Source organism: Molothrus aeneus, chromosome 2 (assembly GCF_037042795.1).
Source record: "Molothrus aeneus isolate 106 chromosome 2, BPBGC_Maene_1.0, whole genome shotgun sequence".
NCBI classification, from domain to species: Eukaryota; Metazoa; Chordata; class Aves; order Passeriformes; family Icteridae; genus Molothrus; species Molothrus aeneus.
Genome location: NC_089647.1, coordinates 67351552 through 67373068, shown reverse-complemented (window position 1 = coordinate 67373068; position 21517 = coordinate 67351552). Strand labels below are relative to the sequence as shown.

The 21517-nt window shown below is 42.3% G+C and overlaps 2 protein-coding genes across 3 annotated transcripts in view; both read left to right on the top strand.

Annotated features, from left to right (window-relative positions):
* Positions 1–924: 924 nt before the first annotated feature.
* COMMD6 (COMM domain containing 6) lies at positions 925–8446 on the top strand. The gene is made up of 7 exons (XM_066571489.1): positions 925–1001; positions 1203–1261; positions 1726–1791; positions 1921–1997; positions 3284–3452; positions 4563–4715; positions 5733–8446. The coding sequence occupies exons 1-7, from the start codon at positions 953–955 to the stop codon at positions 5781–5783; spliced, it is 624 nt and encodes a 207-aa protein (XP_066427586.1). The 5' UTR covers positions 925–952; the 3' UTR covers positions 5784–8446.
* Positions 8447–17917: 9471 nt separating this feature from the next.
* The window catches only part of TBC1D4 (TBC1 domain family member 4), a 98901-nt gene continuing 95301 nt past the window's right edge, over positions 17918–21517 (top strand). Inside the window, exon 1 of one of the 2 annotated variants that reach the window (XM_066545073.1) lies at positions 17918–18394. In XM_066545073.1, the coding sequence (XP_066401170.1) occupies positions 17918–18394 (477 nt within the window). The remainder of the gene's footprint in view (positions 18395–21517) is intronic. The other variant, XM_066545075.1, reaches the window with a different exon arrangement.

The window sequence follows — 21517 nt, the reverse complement described above, 5'->3', positions numbered from 1 at the left end:
TTATTGAACACAGTTCTGTTTGTAGTTTTACAAAAGGTGATTATTTCCCCATAAAGCTGAAGTTTGCCTGCACAAGTTTACCTATACATAGTTCACCTACACAAGTCACCCCCAAACCACACAGTTTATTTGAAGGTGTATGGGCTGGTTCCAGAGTCCACCTGTACAGGGCATGGTCATTCGGTACCAAGTTACCCTACGTGGAGAACGCACACAGAACAGGCATCAGCTCCCCTGCGAACACAGGCTGAGGAAGATGGAGCTGTTCAGCCCAGGGAACAAAAAGTCGTGTGGAAACCTCATGGCAACCTTCCAGTGTCTGAAGGGGACATACATGGAGGCCAGAGAGGGATTCTTCGTCAGGAAATGTAGTGACAGGGCGAGGGGGAATGGGTGGGTACAAACTGAAGATGGGGAGATTTGGGTTAGATATTAGGAAGAAATTCCTTACTGCGAAGGAGGTGAGGCACTGGAATACTTTGCCCAGAGAGGTTGTGAATCCGTGAAATGCTCGAGATCAGGTTGGATGGGACAACTTCATCTAGTGGGAGGTGTCCCTGCCCATGGCAAGGGATTGGCGCTGGATGATCTCTAGGGCCGCTTCCAACCCATTAGCATTCTATGGTTCTATGATTTGTGTGCCTGCGCCTTTGACAACGAGCACCAAGAAAACCCTATCAGCAAACCACTCTCAGCGCACAACGAGTTGTGCCAGCCGAGCGTGCCTCGCTCCGGGGCGGTTCTGCCCTTCCCCACCTTCCCGCGGCCGCTCCCTCATCCCGCTCCGTGAGGGCGGGAGCAGCAGCAGCGCGGCGGGAGGAGCGCGTGCTCCCCGCGCCGCAGCCAATCAGCGCGGTGACGCTGCCGCTGCCTCGCTCTGGGGGCGCTGGGAGCCAATCAGCGCGGCGAGCGCCGTGTGGCGGAAGCCGGGGTTCGGCGGGCGCGCGGCGCCATGGCCGGCGGCTCCGCGGGCGCGCTCGCGAGGGCGCTGGTGGCGCTCGGTGAGGGCAGGAGGGAGCCGGGGGGAGGAGTGGGGGGCGAGGGCAGCCGCGGCTTTCTTTAGGGGCGTGTTGGTTAAAATTGACTGAGTTCGGTGAAGGTAAATGCATGCGTGATGGCCTAGGCGTTCTTCAGGGAAAGATTGGATTTATTACTGTAACATTTTATTTATGTATTTGCTTCTGATCGCTGCTGTTTTTTAGATGGTGGTGGTGCAGCAGATAAGATTCGTTTAATACCTCAAGACTTTTTTGCAGAGCTGGTAAGTAGGGCGATAAATGGGATGGGGAAGGGCTTCTAGCACTCCAGGAAGCCTTTTTATTTAAGCTCTTTTAGGTTTTGTGTGATGCAGAGGGAACCTTGACTTGACTCATGAAACAGTCCTGCTAAGAGCAATGGGTTTGATTTAAAGTAATGTTTTTATCACAGAAGACTTCTAAGCATCTATTTTTGTCTATCATTCAAGTGGTATAGCAAGGTAGCTGGTCTAAAAAACATTTGGCTTGTCTACTGTAGTGCTTGAACAATTAATATGAAACTGGTGTGTTAATTAGCAATAGTGAGGTAGAAACTAAAGTCTTGGTTTAGTTCGTTTTCTTTCCTTGGCTTTGATGGTATTTTAATATCAGTCATTTGAATTACTTCAGTCTTTACTCTGCACTCTTCACTCTTTTTGTCCATTTTTGTATCAACAATGTCTTCAAACATGTTTTTTTTTTTCCACAGTGTGAACAAATAATTCAGCATCTGAGCCATAAGATCCCAGGTATAAATACAGCTGAATTGTGTCAGGTAAGTTGGCACACCAGCTCTTGTGAATTCCCAACTTGGTGTGGGGTTTCTTGTGTGTTTGTATATACAAAGATGCTTTTACTAATGCATAATTTATTATTTGTAATTATTTGAACATTCTGTTTCTAGAGAATTCAAACATCGGGAGTTGACATTCATATTGGTGACCTGGCAAAAGTAGCTAACACTCTTTCATTTCTATTTAGGTAAGCACAAAATAATTTACTTTACACCATGTCTTTTCCTTCCATCACAACTTAATGGTGGTAGAGAAAATTATATCAAATGTCAGTATAAAATGAACTGATTTGGGAAAAAGACAAAAGTTTGTAAGTGTCAGTACACAGAAAAGAGCACCTGTGTTTAGTTTGATTATTAACAAGTGTAGTTACTTAATATACAGTATCACTTTTTGTAATTAAAAAATAAAAAGAGGAAATGGTTCTGAGATGCTGTCTGCAAGCTCTAGACCTAGTGGCAAGATAGAGGAAGTTAAGCTCACTTTTAAAGCTAAGTCAGCTGGGCTTTTGACAATCCTGGAAAAAGCCAGGCTTTTGCTCATCCTGGAAAAAGTGTATTTTAAAAACTTCTTGTTTCTTGGAGATCAGAAATCAGCATGGGTGCCTTTTTGAAGGATACAGAACTTATAATATTGCATTCATCCATGAGTTGAGTTTTTAAGGTAGTATTTTTAGTTGATAAATTTTTCTATTTTTAGAAAGATAAAATTTTCAAGATCTTGCTTGTTTTTTAAATATCTACTATCTAAACATTTTATGTAACATTAATACAATTCAGGAAAATATACCAGTAGAAATTTAAAATACTACTTTTCCATCTATAAAATAGAACATCTGAAGTTATATTCAACCACGCTACTTGGAGGACCAATTTACTTTCTCTTGTATTGATGCCTCTTTAAGAGGAGTGAACCTGCATGAGCAAACACAGAGTAGGATTTTTTGTGTACTTGTTTCTGTAGAGGAAATCAAGAGGCAGTTTTCCTTTAGACTTGCTGCCTTTTCATTGAAGGGTTCGTGGCGTCACTTGACACCGTTAGTTGCCGTTATACTATGACCTAGAAGTCCTTACTTTTGATGGTACTTCAGTTCCACCTGCTGAGTGTTTAATTAAATTGAGTTGTTTCTAAAATAATGATACTGTTTAACTCTTTACACACACCCCTCACTTGTGCCTTCTTCCAGCTGCTACAGCACTTGGAGGCTGTGATTACTTTTGGTTTGATGTTGGATGTTGCGCAAGCCCAGCGAAGCTAGGCCTTTGTATATTAAGGCATATTAAGTTGTTGTTTTTTGCACATGGATGCGGATGATCAGTAACATTCTGGGGAAAAAAATCACAGGCTGCTGAATTCCTTTAAAGTACATGTAAGGTAGAAATAAAAGCTGTCTCTTTGGGGTGGAATGAGGAATTGTATTAAATTGGTGGAGATTGAAATTGATGCAGTGATTTTTGGATGTATCTATTATAGCACAGCAGCCAGGAACAACCTCTCTACAGAGGAACTCGTCACCTCCTTGGGCAGCGGCGTCAGCACTCTGCCAAAACATGCGCTTCAGGTTATTCGGCACGTGTGGAACGAGCAGGGCAAAGCCATTGCTGTGTCAGAAGATGCAAGAACTATGGCCACAGTGGGGCAGGTAACTAAAGGACAAAGTGCTGCTGAGCTGATGGTGAACGTTTCAGACATGTCAGTGTCTCGCTGTGTGTGTGGTGTTGTGTTGTGTTGTCAGGCAGGCAGAGGTAGATAGGCTGCTGAAAGCTTTCCTACTTGTGTGCACAGTTACATGTTGCCAGATACCTACTCAGATAAAGCAGCATATGCAATAAAGGCTGTCTGCATGCTGAACAGTTTTGTAATATTATTGTTTGGATGATAAAGTCACATTTTCTACCTTTTTAAAAATTCATGTTTTGTGGTACTCGTAGGGAAGATGAATGGCAGTCAGTCTGGCAGACTGTTCTATTAGCTTATTATGTAAATCTGTTGTAAGTATAAATTGTTCTTTAAAGTTGTTAACACCAGCACTTGACTGCTTATTCTTTCTCTCCCTTAAATTTAAATATTATTTTTAAAGATACTTTCTGTCAGTTTCCAGCATTCTGTTTTTGCTTGAAAAAATAGCAATCTGTTTATGTTTCAAGATTTTTTTTTCTGACAGCAGTTTAAAGGAGTATAGAAGTAGGAAAGGAGAATCTTTTTCCGAGGCTTGATATAAACTTCTAAAGGCTCTTCTTCACAAAAGGCTAAAACTTATAACTTACTTGTCTGAAATGTATCTGTTATGTACTTGGATTTATCTAAAATGTAGTTATGAAATGCCATAATTTTTTTCTGTTATTGCTATTCTGAATTATTTGGTCTAGACTTAGAAACTTCTGACTTAGAAACTTCTAAAAAAAAGAAAACATGACAAAAACCTGCTTGCCTTATATACAAGCTGGGTGAACTCTGTGGCTTAAGCTCCTCTTACTAGAATTTTTAGAAGAGTGTACTTGCCTGTTGATTGTACTTGAATAAAGAAAACAGGTAAAGTGAAATAACTTATTAAATACTTATTTATTCACCATTAAAGGGAAGGGCAGATCATTTGTAGTCACAGTAATACCTGAATGCTTATGTTTGTTTTCCATTTGGGTAAGATCTCTTGATGTCCTGTATTGTCTGTGAACTATCCCTCCAAGTGAATAGCATTGTGGGTGTATATCTCTGTCTGTGACACTATTTCCAATGATTTTCATCTTTGTAGTTTGTAGACATGAAATGGAAGCTGGGAGTTGCCATGAGCTCTGACACCTGCAGGTCTCTGAAGTACCCCTATGTCACAGTGACACTAACAGTGGCAGACCCTTCAGGACAAATAACAGACAAATCTTTTGAAATGACGATCCCACAGTTCAAGGTCTGTGCTGAGTGTTACTTGAATGTTCAGTCTCCTAAAAACAGCAGTGCCATTGTTGGGAGGGTCAGCTGTATACCCTGGTGCATATGTTTGTGCTGCTTGTTTACTCTTACAGTCATGCAAACAGGAACATTAAATAACTATTTAAAACACAGAATACTTCTTAGTATTTAGTTCTACCTCACTTAGCTGAAAATGTTAATTGAGCAGTAATTGGTCATTTCTCCTACAAATAAACTAACAACCAAAGACATAAAGTCTTTTAGAGGTTGCCAGCTATCATTCTGCCATGTTAAAAGTTCATAGAATGTTTTGGATCTACGGAACTGTTCCCCAGCCTCAAAATCTAAAACTTGGCTTAAGCCTAACAATTGCTAATGATTAGGAATGGAGATCAGTCTGCTTTATCACCACTGACTCTTAATTGCTGTGTCTGCATCTATGAATTTATGTAACTTTAGTTTTGCATAAACATGGCACTTGTATTGTGATTCCTGATTAAAGGGTCAATACATCACCTAGAATATCATACAAATGTAATTAGATCCTTGGAATTTGATTGGCAGAAATTTGAGAAGGATATTCTGAATCTTCAAGTGTTGTGAAATGTTGTATTTATTCTGGTTGAAGCCTATTTGATAATTTGTTCTTCAGCTACTTCAGGAAATGAATGCCACATTTGAGAAGTCTGGATTATTTCAGCTGGGAGTAGAAACATTCGTGTGAGAGGGTTTTTTTTTATTTTATTTTTATGGCATGACAGCTACTTTTTACTTTTCCTATTAATAGGCAAGCCCATGCTAATAAGGCATCACCTTCATAGGTTTCATAGTTAATGTGTTCAAATGCCAACCAGCCCACAGAAAGGAAAACAGATATTTTCAGTTCAAGCTGTGCATTGAAAGTGAGAAATATGGACAGTATTTTTTGTCTAACACATTAGTTTAAGTGTTTAAGTTTAAGCAGTTTGAGCTTTTCTTCAAGCAACTGAAATTTGTCTAAATTCTTGCTTTTTAGAATTTCTCCAGACAGTTCAAGGAAATGGCATCTGTTCTTGAAACAGTTTGAAGGGAACTTTTATTTCCAGTGACATGTTGGAGAAGATCAAGTAAACTTTCCATTCTGCATAGGGAATAAAGTGCCATTGTTCAGCAAGGTATGTATCCTTGTCTTCTTGACAGGATTTGGTCAGCATCACCCTTGCATTGCTGTGAAGATTTCTTCGCTTTTGATTACTTGAAGTCAGCTCTGCAGTGTTTGTGAGAACATGTCCAGCTTTGCTCATCCTGGTACACAGAAGATCAGGATGTGTATGGAGAAGCATCTCTGTAGACTTCCTAATATCCACATAAGAAACTATACACTAAATTCTGTATTGCATAAAGACACCTGAAAATGTTGACTGGGAAGATACTGAGAGAAGTGTAAATCCCATGTTAATATTTTTATCTGTAAAATTAGGATGGGCTTGGACTCAACAGTATTATTACATATAAGGAGAATATGAAGTTACAAGCATACAGCTACTCTTGAGGAATAGCAATGTTGGGTTGTTGATTGCAGCTATTTGCAGATCTGGCTTCCAGTCTTTTCATAACTGGAGACTGTACTTGTCCTAACAACTTGTTGATTTCAAATATTTATTTCCCACCACCTAGGCTTATAAGGACTGAATGAATGCATTAAGCTTTTTCAGAGACCCAAAATTCTCTGAAACGAAGCCCAGAGGCTAATTTTACATAAAGGTAGAGAGGAAAGTTAATTCAAAACTATTTTAATGGGTTTTTGTTTTTCATTTCATCCATTGTTAATCTGTGGCATTCTGCTTGATGTTTTGGCCTAAAGTCTTCTTTCTAATTAAATTAAAATATTGATTTAGTTACTTCAACCTCTGAACTAGAAAAGTCAAGAGAAAACTTGAAAATTCTGTCTGGAGAGGTAGCCAAGCACATCAAGAGAAAGGACCACACTAAAAGATTTCTTAGAGTGTTGCATTGTAACAGGCAGCCGCTGGACTGTGTTCTGCATGTTGCCCGAAGAAGGTGTCCTAACCAACAGAATTTTGACTTTGATGTTGAAAATGGGGGCATTTCTAAAGAGGAGTGATTAATCCAATGTGCTTGTATGCTCGCCTCTTATTTTTTTTTCCTTGAATATTCCATAAAACAAAACACACTGCAAATATTGTGGGATGTAATGAAAGCAATACTGTTGCATCTCCAGATGTACTGGTGGTGTAGTAGAACAAGTAAATCTGAAGAGAGATAATTCACACTGATAAGCAGATTGAAGCCTCTGCTTCAACTTCAGGCTGGCAGGGACTGCCCAGCTTTGCTGGGACAGATACTCAAATGATTTCAGGCCCACTTAAAATGTGAACATCTACTCTACCTTTCTAAGTCAAATCTGTTTTTTAAATTAACATTTGTAAGAGCTGGCTGAAAGTCATTGATACAGGTTATGCCTGCCTTTTTGTGCTGTGAAAATAAACTGCAGCACATTGTGTGTGCTGCATATGCTCCAATCCTTTCAGGAATGCCCCTATTTTAGGCATTATGCATGATGCTTAAAAACAGTACTTGGAATTGATTAGAAACCTAAATAAGTGAAACAGTATTGGCTTTGACAAAAGTTTTTGGCCATGACCATGGATCTGGATAGTACTTTTATTTTATGCTGGTTTGTGCTGGTTGAAGTCTGAGGTGTCTGCTTTGTGGCTGGGGAGTGCAGATTGGTCTTTTCTGTGATCCTCCTGGTGTAGTGGCACAAAATGCTCTTGGGAACACACTTCCCCTTTGCCTCTTCCCTTGTCTCTCTGCAGGGGCTCAGGGCTGAAGGATAGAGTAAACAAATGTGTATGGAAAAGTGATGTGAGCAGCTGATTTCTTTTGTTGTTGTTTTTTACTTTGCAGAAGTTGGAGTGTAAGGCTGCTATAACTGGAAAACATTGTCATGCTTTGGCCTAGTGAATTAATTGTTGTACATCAATGCAAGAGTTCCAGAAAAATAAGGTTGTCTTTTTTTTTTTTTAGTAAAGCTGGAGCCTTACAAATAACTTCCTCTGTGTTCTAATGCACATAAATTCTTCATATAGCTGGAAATACTTGTGCCTTCATTGGAACTGCATGGAAAAAAACATTTAATTAATCATGTCTTAACAATTCAGTAGATGTTGGAAGTGTTGGAGGAAACACCCAATTAGCATTTTTGCTTGCTCCATCAGCAAGAGGAGAAAGTTGTCAGCCTTTACAAAGACTTTTATTTTGTCAAGTCAGATATTCTAGAAGTATTGATGAATATTTTTTTAAATGTCCCTGAATTCCAGCATTTTGTAATTCTGGCTGGAAGATGCTTGGACATGTATACTATACTAATTTACTGTCTTGAGAATTTTCAGAGGAGTTATGATTTAAAGTTGGCTGTGTACTCAAACCTTTGAAATGTGTCCTGATCACTATCAGCAGGAGTTCCTCTACTGAGTAATGGAAGAATTAAGTATTTTATTAAAAGGAAACCAAACAAAAAACTTTAGTTTTAAGGGTAGCAATACTAATATGTCCAAACAAGCTGGTGATTTGTTTGTCTATATGTGCAGAAACCAGATCTTTTCAAAGAAAATCAGGAGTCCTTATGTGTTCTTAATTCTTATTGTTGATTAATAGAAATTGTATAACATGAATATTTTTGTAAGTCCACAGACAGTGATTAAACATGTAGGTAATAACGACAAAGCTTGTCTGTGTTTTGTTTTAAGCCTACTGCATGGAAGTTTGTCTAGCAAATACTGCAGTGAGTAAAGTTCAGGACTCAACAGTGACTAAATTTCTTTCCCTATTGAATTAGGATGAAGATCAGACATATGCAGTCTTTCTGTGTGACGGGGTACCAAGGAGTTAATGGGTAACTGCAGGCTGCGAGGACTCTGTATCAATTACTGAAAGCTAGACAAAATGTTGTATTGAACCAGGAAAAGGCAGAGGACACGCAAGAGAAATGAAATTTTGCAGGAAATTACATCCAAGTGATTTTTTCCTTAGCTGTATTTAGGAGACAAGTAAACATTTTATTTTTTAAACATTTACAGAGCAGGAGTAAGGAAGTGGGGGGTGGTGTCTTGCGCGGTCAACAAATTCAGGGGAGGGAATAATGAAGGAATGTCCTAGCCATGACTGTTGTCTTCGTTACATGACTTTTGTTTTTTTTCCCATACAGTTCAAACACACCAGCACACTTGCAGAAAGCTATTTTGTAGGAAGCTCCACAGGAGGAGTGCACAAATGGCTGGACTATGTCTGTGCATTAGTGTTTTTTATGTTTAGCTTCTGCACACTTAGGCCAAGTAAAAGCATGTCTCTGTTTCTGCTTCCATAAAATTGTACTGCCTCTCTTTAACCACATTTTGTAGGTATGTGACCTTGCTGTTCATTGTGAGCCCACCCCCTTTATTTTTTACCTTCCCCCTTTTAAGCCTTTGCACTCTGCTTGAACACTTGAAGACACATTGCCTTGGCTGAATTGCAAACAAAGGGAGAGAGGTGATAAACTGGGGGAAGAATGTTTCTTTTTCCTGTTTGCCCTGTTTGAATATTTTATTACCCTCTTGGCTGTAGTTGTAAGGAGAGGGTAATTTCCACTCCTTTGCAGAGGCATGCAGGGTGGTTCTGTTAAGACCATGTGGGTACTAGAATAACTCAAAAACGTGTTGTGAGTCACTTGATCTACCCGCAGAGAAAAAAAATGTCACATCTCTGGAGAACCTTGACTAATGGCTGGGGACTGTGGTGGGGAAACATTTACAACTGAGCAGTCTCTGTCCCCTCCAAGATTCTGTGGTTGATCACGGTAGAGTAGAGCTCCTTTCCCAGATGGATTTTTAGTACAGTTACATACCTGTTGGTTGGGCTGATAACTTGCCTGGCATTTGCTTCATTTGGAAGCTGGATTGGTGCAGGTCAGTACCTGACCTGAGTGCCTTGACCTCAGCTTGCCCGGTATTCTTCCTTCCTGAGGCTCAGCCAGCTCATTACTGGATTTGCTTGTCACTGTGAAATTTTGGCCAAATACTTCCTTTACTTTTGCTTTTATTGCACAGTGTCCACACTCACTCATACAGATCTGCCCTTGGCTCTTGAGTGTATGAGGTGCTGTGGTTTAATCCCACATGGCAGCCAAGCACCCCACAGCTGCTGGCTCAGTCCTCCTCCTGGGGTAATCAGAAGGGTAAAAGTGAGAAAACTCGTGGGTGGAGATAAAGACAGGTCAATAGGTAAAGCAGAAGCTGCACAGGCAAACAAAGCAACACAAGGAATTCATTCACCACTTGCCAAGGACAGGCAGGTGTTCAGCCATCCCCAGGGATGCAGGGTCTCATCCTGTGTAGTGGTTAGTTGGGAGGACAAACACCATCAACTCCAACTGTTCCTCCCTTTTTCCCCCAGTTTAGAGACTGAGCATGATGTCATATGGTAGTGGATGTCCTTTGGGTCAGTTGGGATCAGCTGTCCCAACTGTCCCCTCATAACTACTCCTGCACCCCCAGCCCCCTCACTGGTGGAGTGGTGTGAGAAGCAGAAAAGGTCTTGGCTCTCTATAAGAACTGCTCAGCAACAAAAAACCCATCTCTACTGTTATTAACAATGTTTCCAGCACAAATCCAAACCAGCCCTTACTAGCTCCTGTGGAGAAAAGGAATTATTCCCTAGCCAATAGCAGCACACAAGTCAGAAGGATGGTACTCAGCATTCCTCATACTCAGTCCTGGATGCTTGGAAAGACTTCCTGGTTCTTGTTTCCAAGGCTTTTCTGAGAGAAGGTAGAGAGATGACCTGGCATTTAGTTGAGTTACTGGGATATGTCTCTTGATTATGTATGTGTCATTGAGAAAATAAGGAAGCTGAGATGGCTGATCTTCTCCATGAAGGAAGGCGAATTTTAGTATTTCTGGGTTTTCTCTTCCCTAAACTGCATTTACCTGCTATGGCTAATTACAAATCTGCCCTACTTCGAGAAGCCTTTGTGTAAGTACTATAGTTTCCAAATACTCTGTCAGCGTTTACATTACAAATATTGTTACATTTATATAAATTGGAAGTTTCAATGTTAGTTTTGCACTTCACATAATGAGCTTTGGAAAAGTAAGAAAAATTTATTATTTCATACAGTGAGTCTCATACAGTGTGCTAGATAATAATTCCAGAGGACTTTGTTCCAGCATCAGTCACCAGGTGGCAGTGCCACATACAGTCTTGCCTCACAGCAATCCTTTCACAGCTTTGATAAGCACCCTTATCCTTATGGGATAAGGACCTGTGGCTTCTTCCCCTCTGTAGTTTGATCTGGAACTATAAATTCATGTCACCATAACTTTCATCCCCCTTCTTACATTATAGGGAAACAAACTTACTTTTTTTTTTATTATTATTATCAAGATGAGCACAAAGATTTCCAGTTACATAAACAACATTCAGCATTTTAAGGATAACAGAATACATACCATACACTGCATATTTGCAGCAGTTTTAATCTGTAACTTACACTAACATTTCTGCATTATGACTTGGTCTTCAAATAGTATCATTGCATTTGGGGCCTCTTCTCATTTTACTCTTTTCCCTGTTTATACATCTTTCAAGGAAATTTTTCTAGATCTGTATCTTGATAATAGAAAAAGCATTTGCATTTGTCTGTCCAAGGTTTTCATGCTATTTGACCACTCTAAAATTGTTCTTCAGTATTCTGTTATGCAGTCTAGTTATCAGTGTATTTGTGCCACATTTAGGAATACCACTGAAAGTGGTCTGGGTGCTGAATTCCCCTGTGAATTACCTCTGAATCTGAAGAGTAATTTTCAGATGTTCTTGGTATTATTGAAGCTGAAAAGAATTTTTCTGTTTCCCATGAATGTCATTGCTTCTGAGTCTTTGTCAGTTTACAGGTGTTTGTAAAAAAATATTCATCTGAGAACTTGCCCAAATTAAAGCAAGACAGGCTCTCTTCCCAGTGATGCTGCTGAGCAGGGAAGTCCTGGATGCTGCACCCAGACATGAAGCTTGAGAATGGTACTGAAGTTTCCATTTAAAATGAGGACTGTAATGCATGTCTGGCATGAATCACTGGTGTGCTGTGCCACGCTGCTTCTCACAGTTGGCAGAGTGGGGAGATGAGAGATACTCAGCAGCCAACTGAGTCAAGACAACAGATGTCGATTTACCTAGGAGAGAGTCAAGGACGATGAGAAAGAGGATTAAGGAGTTCCCATCTGTTCTTTTTTTTAATGTTAGCAGCTACACTGGCACCATTCTTGGTATTGTGTTGGGCCTACTGGTGCCCTGCTGTTCATGCTAAGTTGTACCTTCTTTTACCACACATACAGTACGAAGTGGAGAAGCTGCAATAACACTTGAATACACTTGAAATCATAATGGTATTTGCATTTTCCTCTTGAAGAGACATAATTTGTGCCCTTTAGAGTATTCTTGCCTTCCAAAGCATCCTCTCTTCTGTGTTATTTCTGCACTATAGTCCAGATTTGCAAACCTTTCTAGCCTGTGCTTCATCCTTTGTAATAATATATTTGTGACATAATATCAATGTGTTCTTTTTAACTTCGGCAATGACAAGGAATTCTGTTTTAGTTTCCATTGCTAGAGGACTGGAGCAGACCAGGATCCCTTCCCAATCACAAATGAGGTAGATGTAGCAGGCACTGTTAGGGAGAGAAGTAGACTCCAGTGGTCACAGTACTTCATCTCTTCTTCCTCCTTTTTTGTATGTTACTGTTACTGCAGTGACTGGGGAATAGTAGAGAAGTAAATGGCTCATTTTTTACAAAAGAAATAATAGGGAATATGGAAGTTCTTGTTGCAGAAGTTGCTCTATCTCCTGCAGTAACTAGCTTTGCAGCTGATCTGAGCTGCTGGCAGCTACCAAACTCAGTATTACCTCAACAACAGGGATTCTAGTAAGCTGATGTGATGCAGTTTGCGGGGCAGGAGACCTATTAAAAAAACCCAAAACAAAAAACTCCAACAAATTTCAAATACTTCTGCATGGAAAGATGCTGTGATCACATAGGACTCTAGATTAAAACTTAGTTTTAAATAAAATGTGTTGTGGTTCTTCACTGGATTCAAAGTCTGCTGTGCTGGAAAGTTTCATGGGATGATTGTGATATGAAAAAATGACTTAAGTAAAAATCTTTCCCCAGTCAAATTTCTCTTTGAAGAGAAGTATAATAATTTAATGAATGGTTTCTCTTAATCAGTGCTACATTAAATTGAGTAACAATACACTGAACACAGACATAAAATGTGCCAGGTTGCTTTAAGTTCTAGAGATGTTTATTAATTTCTAGCTAGGGATTATTCTCTTGTGAACTTTGTTCATTCCAGTTCCCCTAAATCTGTTTTGGAGTGGGTCTTGTTGGCAGAACAAATTCAGTCTGTCATTTTGATCAAAAAAGATTAGTGCCATTTAAGAAGAAAACACTAAAACCAACCCACCTCTTATCAGATTAATTTTTCATCATTTTTTATTGTTTAAAAATTGCAGCAATTGTCCTCTGCTATTGACATATCTCTGCAAGACCAATATGTCTTATTCAAAACTTTGGCATTGCATTTCAAACTATTGTAATCTTAATACACCCTGCAAAATAGACAATTTTCATTATTTCAAGTGAGGTTTTTTTATGTACTTTAAAAGAAGAGGCACCAGAGTTTCTCTAGCAGCTAAAGCTTAAAGCCCTGGTAATATGTCCAGTCTACTGAACTTTCTAGTACTTCAACTGTATTTCCAGAAGTTATTTCAGTATAGTCATCAAATAAGACCAGGTAGTTTAAATTAATTAAATAGTTTTTAAAGTAAAAATACCTGTATCTCAGATCTGAAAAAAAAGGTGATCTGAAAGTAAAATAAAATATGACTAGTTTAAACTAAAACAATAAAGTAAATATGGAAATGGACCTTGAATTCCCAGACAGTTAAGTGGGATCATTCTTAGAAAAGCAATTGAATCAGAAGCAATTCTAGCTTCAGGGCATATTACTGAAATAATATTTCAAGGTGACTGAAGTTATGCATAAATTATGGGATTGTAAAGTCAAGCCTATAGCTCCTCTAATAATATTTTTTCTGCAATTAAAATTGTGGTTAGAAAGCTTAAGGGGATGGATAATTACTTGCAATTAACAGTGTGATCATGTGAGATACTGAGGTCTCTGCTGCTTAAGAAGTTACTGAGAGCTGTGGTTGCTTACCATTTTGCAGGTCTAAATCCTTTAACACTAAGTATGAACTGAAGACCCAGATATGACATACGAAATGGCTGCTGTGGTGCCATGTGCAGAAAAAGCATGTATTAGCAAGGTATGGTCTTAGAGAACTAAACATACTTCCTCTAATAAACAGAAAGAAAATACATTCTCTGTTCTATTTGGAAAAATAACCTATACATGTAGTACTCCACTGACAAGCATATCAAATCCAAAATGTTCAGAGGCACTTACATTTAGTTACCTTTATCTGTGTTTGGACACTTCAGTAATATCCCTTACTTTAAGAGGTTTTGCATCTTATGTCTATGTTTGGAACAAAAAACAATGGCAAGTTATCAACAATTCAAAAAAGTCTGATTGGGTCTGTGGTTGGTTTCACTTGCAGCACATGCTATGGCAATTATTGCCCATAGTACTTTATGGACTTCAGATCTTCCAATAGGGTGGTCCCTTTGGATTTTACAATTGTTTCAAGAAGCTTGGCCAAAGCTAATGCTAATGATAATAATAATAGTAAAGGAATAATAAAGGAATTGTTAATAAAACTGTGGCTCCTCACCAGTGACTTCATCTGTCATGTCTTTGGCATGGGTGCTGCATTTACACTTCTGTCTGGGATGATCTGGGGTGAAACTGTTCTTTCATCAAGAACAGACATGTATTTTCAAAGCTCTGTGGAAAGTTGCTTTCTTCTCTGTCCTACAGTTTTTGATTCCCATTAACTGTGCCATAAGGATTATATATTTTATGCTAATTCCTAACTACATTGTGCAAATAATTAGAGAAAGGTACTTTTGTTACCATAATAGTTTAAACTCTAGAAATTACATGAGAGGCATGTCTGATGTCATGGACTAAGGAGCACTGTTCTCAATATGAGAGAAATTGGAATTTTTAACTTAAAGGTACATGAAATCTTACAACTGAAAAGAAATGAGAAGAGGGGACCAACTTTAAGAAGAAAAGTTACATAACAAAAGAAATTACTTCCTACTGAAACACTGTTAATGAGGTAAGGGGATAAAAAATGTTAGGCAGATTAAAGGATAAGAAATGATGAAGTAAATGGATAAAAGTAATGGACAGCTAAAAGGGATTACTACGAAGAATCGATTCATAGAGACGTAAAAAGCTGAAACAGAAAGCAAGAAAACTTTGGATGAACATCTGAGAATTTGATTTAAAGATACTTAAAATATTAGTGGTAGCATTTATATAAATTAATTTCATCTTCTAAGGGATTTGTATAAAGAATTCAGTAATAAAAATTAAGTCAAAATAACCAGATAACATACCATATTATGCAAATAGCCCAACAGAAGGAAAAACCAAATAGCTTTACAAAACAAGCGCAGTGGTGACAATTGCAGAGTTTCACATTCATTTTTCACATTTTAGAATTTAATTTCTACCTGATAATTTGCAGTAATTGAACTGCATCCTTATCAGCTGAAAATACATCTCTGTAACATCTTTAAGGGAAGATTTCTTGTTCCATTTGTATGATACGAGAACACCAAGGCACCTGTAATAGCTTAAAAGATTTCTTTTGCTATTTTAATGTGTTTACATGATTGTCTTCAAGTTTCCTGATTATTATTAAATATTTATTGCCATAGCACCTAAAAGCCTAGGTAGCTGTCCACAAACTGGTTTTGGTAGTTAATATACCAACATAAACCAGAAGGGATCTAGTAGTCCCAGAGATGGTGTTGGTAAGCAGCTGTAGCTATTCAGTATGTTGCAGCCTCCCCCTTAGGCTGCTTCACTGGAGTAATTTAATGATTATCCCATCTGAAACAATTGCAGAAGAATGTATGAGGGGGTTCTGCCTCTGTTCTAGGGCAAGCTCAGTGTTCAGTTCACTTCCCAGGTAGGTTAAATCGGTCTTTGTGCTCAAGTGACTGAGCTGCAGCTTCACGCTCTAGATGAATGGTCTAACCAAGCGTAGCCAGAAGGGGTGAGTAGCCTCGCTGCTCCCTTCACCCTGAGCCGTCATTCCCGTTCCCTTTGTGCCAACTGCGCTCTCTCTACAAGCGCTGTCACTTCAATTAGAGGCGGCTCACAGAACTGAACTGGCAGAAAAGGAGCAGCTCACTGCAGCATTAAACCCGTGCCAGCACTGCCAGAAAGCAAATAGCTCTTCTTCCAGGTGCACTGGTGAGCGGCTCACAAATTGTCATTTGTGATTGTCATCACAAATCTGCAATGCTGTTGCACAAAATATTAAATACCATTCCCAGCCAAAGGATTAATACTAATTGCGGACTAAGGGAGAAGAAATTTTTTCGGTTTGTGATCCACAAAGTTTGGCCATTATACTTCTAATTACCCTGGTTGTAAAATCTACTGTACAACAATGTAGTTCAGATGATCAAGTATGAAAACAGTCAGTTTGGGAAAGCAAGTCCTGTCTGACTTTGACTTGTACCACTGTAGTACATATTAAAGATGGTTCATATTCATATGAACATATTCAGCCTGCAGAAGACTTTTTGCATTAGCTCCTCTGTCCTGAGGACATTGTAGGATGTCCCTTAAGGGTTGTAGGATGCCATGAGAGAATATATATTTGAGGTCTTACCAAACAACAATATTAAATTAAAATTTACAACCGATAAACCAGAATGCATAAACTAGATGGTTAAACTGGGAAAAAAAACAGAGCAAAATTGTTTGCTCAGGAAATGAGCAGAGTGGTTTGTAATAGTATGAAAATACTGCAAATGCGACAGTTTTTGTCAGTTCAGACTACTGTGGGCTGTGACCTGAGCGCTACATGACCCTTCTCTGCACAAATAATCATGCAGTTTCAAATTACACAGAGCAGCTCTTCAGCTCAAGCTACAGATTTTTTTTATTTGTAGGCAGGGTTAAAACAGTGGCCATAACAAAGTGTACTGGGAGTTACCACCGCTGCTGCTACAGATTGAAACAGGGGGACAGTCGCTACAATTGGCAATTACTGAAAGGATACGGATGCTGTATGGCTGGCAAAGCCTTGTCCAGCTACTTTCTCAGCTGGAGGAGGCTAGTTACTAACATCTACACTATGTGGCGGATTTGTCGTTGACAAGAGATGTTATCGCGATAGCGACGAGGAAAACCCCCCCGATTAAAAGCTCAAGGACGAAGCACAAGCTTAGGGGGAAGAAAAAGAGAGTTAAAATCAGCCGTAATTAAACTCTTGACTCAGCAGTGCGCAGGGGAGGCTGCCGTAGGCACGGCTGCGGCGCGGCTGCTTCTCCTCGCAGCAGAGAACCAGCCAGGGCACAGGCGGCCGTGGGAGCGAAGCTGCCGCAGGCAGGAGGTGCCCCGGGACTCCCTCCTTGCCGAGACCCTTCTCCCCAGCGACTCCTGACTCGTCTGAATCAAAACCAACTCAGACAGCGCTCGGGAGCTTCTGCGAACGGGGCGCGGGGGCGGGCCCGGCAGCCTCCCCACCTCCTCCTCTCCGCCGTTCGGCGACCTTCCTCCCCTTGCGGATCTCCTCCTCCTGCCTCTCCCTTCACGGCCAGCCACGCTGCGAGCCGCAGGCAAAGCCCAGCGCCCGCGGCCGCAGGGAGGCCGGCAGCATACGGGAGAACCGGGAGCGGAGCGCACGTTGTGTTTTCCTTTGGGGCTCGGCTTGGCGGGGCTGTCCCGCCCCTGAGCCGGGGGTGGCCAGGTCTCGGAGCCCGCTCGGGGCGTAGCCCCGCCGCTCCGCCCCGGGGCGTTGAGGAGGAGGAGGAGTGGGGTGTCTCGGCCGTCCTTCCCCGCCCCGCGGGCTGACCCCGCGTGGGCAGGCAGGAGGCGGCGCGGCGGCGGGGACGTGCCCGGCGGGATGCGCGTTTAGCGGCGGCCCCGGCCGAGCGCAGGCCCCGCCGGCTGCACCTGGCGCCGGGGGAAGCGGCCGCGGAGCTCCGCGTCCTGCGCCCGACACCAGCCATGGAGAAGCGAGGGGAGGGCGAGCCGCTCTCCCACCCCCTGGAGCCCGAGCCCGAGCCGCAGCCGGCGCCGCCGGGGGAGAAGCGCTTCAGGTTGTGGTATGTGGGCTCATCGTGCCTGGATAGGCGGACCACACTGCCTATGCTGCCATGGCTGGTGGCCGAGATCCGCCGCCGCGGCCAGCGGCAGGAGCCCTGCGGCGCCCCGGGCAGCGGGGTGCCGGCCCGCGAGGTGCTGCTGCTGCTGGGCTCGCCCACGCTGCGCTGCGTGCCCGCCGGCCCCGGCCCCGCCGGCCCCGGCCGCCCCGCCAGCCCCGCGCCCGCCGTCTTCATCTTCGAGCACAAGGCGCAGCACATCGCCCGCTTCATCCACAACAGCCACGACCTCACCTACTTCGCCTACCTGATCAAGGCGCAGCCCGACAACCCTGACTCCCCTATGGCCTGCCACGTCTTCCGGGCCACCGACCCCAACCAGGCGAGTGGGGATAGGGGGCGGGGGCGCTCCCCGGGATCTCCCCGCTTGGCTCCTCTCCTCGCCGGACGGGACCCCAAGCGCTCCGCAGCCATGGCGGGGCCGGTGTGCCCGGGCGGGGCAGGGTGCTGCTTGCGGGGCGCTGCGGGTCCGCAACCTCCGCACGCCCACCTGGGGCGCGGGGGAGCCCGCCCGGGGCCGGCCGTGCCCGCCGGACTCGTCCCGGTGTGCCCCTCCAGCTCAGGCGGCTGCAGCGCCCTTGGGTTCTGCGGAAAGAGGGGGTGGTGGGGACACAGAGCCCTGCCTGGCCATGGGGTGCATTGCCAGCCCCTGCCAGGCCGGGGTATCAGCCTCTGCGGAACGCAGTGCCCGGCGACATGGAGCCCCTTTCTTCCCGGGCCACCCTCCGTGGGGAGGCCTCGCATCCTGCAGCAGCTCAGTGGCAAGGGCACGGTTTGCTCTACGATCAGGAGGCAGGACTAGTGTTAAAGCGTCCCAGCGGTGCTGTCAATGCCGGACGGGAATGGAATAGCGGGGAATGGTGCTTTTCCTCAGACCCCCGTGGTACAGAAGCGATCGTTCGTGACCAGCGGGTCCTGTCGTGCTCACGGGTCACGCTAAGGACACCTGGCCGTGCTCAGGCATATGCAGTAGTGCTACAGCAAGGCAAGGTTTGGGTGGGGACATTTTTGATCAAGTGCCAACTGGAAAAAAAGACCTAACAGTAAGATTGTATTTTCCTGACTATCTAGCCGGCTTTGGCTAACACATCAAATGTGCAGCAGACTTCTTTCTGATTTAGTGTATGTGAGCAATAATGGGTGGACAAGTTGGTTGGATAATCAAATTAGCAAGATGCCAGCAAGAAAAAAGGCCTTTTGATAACAGTCCTTTGGTTGAGTAAGTCAGAATACCTTCTCCTCAGCTTTCACAAACTGGAGGAAGGACTCTTGCAGTTGGAAGTTACCTGACTTACTGCATGTACTGAACAGCTCCTAGGGTTTCTTTGTTTGTTTGGGTTTTCTTAAATGGGGAGGGTGGGAAATATTAAGAAAACTACTGAAAAGTTCTCGGTATATTAACCCTTTTATTTGAGGCAGCGAACTTCCAGAGAGAGCATGGAGGCATTTAGATTGCATTCGTAGCTGTGGCTTAAGGACAGGCAGTATCCCAAGTGGAGGTAACTGTGCTTAACTTGTTGGCAACTGCTGTGGGTTCTACTCTGCCAGGAGAGCATGCAGCAAGAGCGTGGAGGGGATCATTTTCTGGCCGGGGAGGAGCCCAAATGTCCTTTTAGGAGTTTGGCAGTATGGACTGAGGCAAACTAAGGTTCATGCTGTTGGCAGAAGATGCTGAATCAAATTTATTTCTGGAGTAGGTCTGTACTGGTACCATGAGTTTGTAAAACAATCTTGCTTTAAAATAGTGAATCCCTAGTACTCCAGTGAATGTGTAAAGTACTACATAAATTTACATTTGGAAGGCTGTTTCTGACGACAGCTCTATCCATGTATTTCCTCCTTTCCTCATGGGGAAAGTGCCCTTATGTGCATTGAATTAAATCAAACTGATACTGTAGGTAAAGTCTTCCTATTGAAAGAAGTTGTTAGTGTGAATGTGTCTTGTTCAGTTTTTAGTTATAGTTGTTAAGATTTTTTTTTAAACTTTGTTATCATTAATAAAGAATATATCCCAGGAGCGTTACTCAGCACATGATTTTGAACTACAGTGAGGGTAGTAAATGCAGCGCTAGTGATGTGATTCACAAGTGTCTGATTAACAGGAAGGTTTTATTAAGGTACCAAAAGGAAAAGATGAATTCTCACCCCCACCTTCCTGCCCCCCACCCTGAGTCTTGTTATCAATTTGCCCAGGCTTGGTTGGTTAAGCCTGTGCGGGTATCTAGCTGTTGGTCTGTGCTAAAGCTTAATCCTGAGTGGGTAAAGTCAAGTGGCACTAGCTCTGAAAGTCTTCTTTCTAAGCTCTTAATTGTTTATTATAGAATTGATGCTGTCCTTGCATGCTTTCAAGTTCTTTACACGCTTCTGTTTCATAGTGGTTATATGAGGCCATGTTGTGTAGTAACTTAGAAAGTATTTTTCACAGCTGTTATTTTCAGACAATCTCATTTTCCATCTTCGGCTATAGTGACTTTGAACCAGCCTAAGTTGGCACTGCTACTGAGAAAAGTGATCCTGTCCTCTTCAAGCCTCAATCCCTTGTTTCTTCCTCTCAGCTTTGTCTTCATGGCAGCACAACTGTTTGTGCAGCCATACAGCAAACAGGATCTGGGAGTTGACTGCTGTTAAGCTTGCTTTTCCCTTACCTTCTCTGGAGTATTTCCAAACTGCTTCCCTAATTTGCAACCCTAATGACTGTTTACATCAAGGCAGGTGGGTTGGAGGCACCTGGTATCAGTGAGTGGCTAAGAAGGGGAAGGGTCAGATAGCCTTTCCAGAAGTTCTAGAGAAGGTAATTTCCAGAGAAATTGTGGATACTCCATCCCTGGAATTGTTCAAGTTTGGTTAGGGCTTTGAGTGACCTGGTCTAGTGGAAGGTGTTCCCTGGCAGTGGGCATGGAATTAGCTGGTCTTTAAGACTTCTTCCAAGCCAAACCATTCTATGATTCTGTGGAAGTTATGCTGACTTCAGATTCACCAGGGCAAAGCCATGGTATTGTCCACTTTGGCAGTATTAAGTTCAGCAGCATGCTAAGTAGCTCTGGAATGAAGGAAAGGTACAGGAGGTGTCTTGGGGTCTCTGAGTTAGAAGACAGCTAGCCATAAGTGGATGTTAATTATAAAAGTGAGAGGTTAATGATTGACTTTCTAGGAACTAGTGCTACCATGATAATTCAAAAAACAATGTACTGAGAGTGAAAGTTTTGGCTTCAAGCCTGTAGCTTTGTCCACCAGCTGTACTGCACAAGGTTTAGGCTGCACATGCATTCCCTATGATCACAAAAAGGCCTGGTATTCATAGAAAAAAGCACGACCTCTTGCCATTCTCTGCAAATTTCTTTACCAGATGGCTGGTGAAAAGCCAATGTAATATGTGCTCTCATGACATCAGGTGGGAAGATAACATCTTTTAATATTATTTGCTGTGACTGGAGAAAAATGAGAG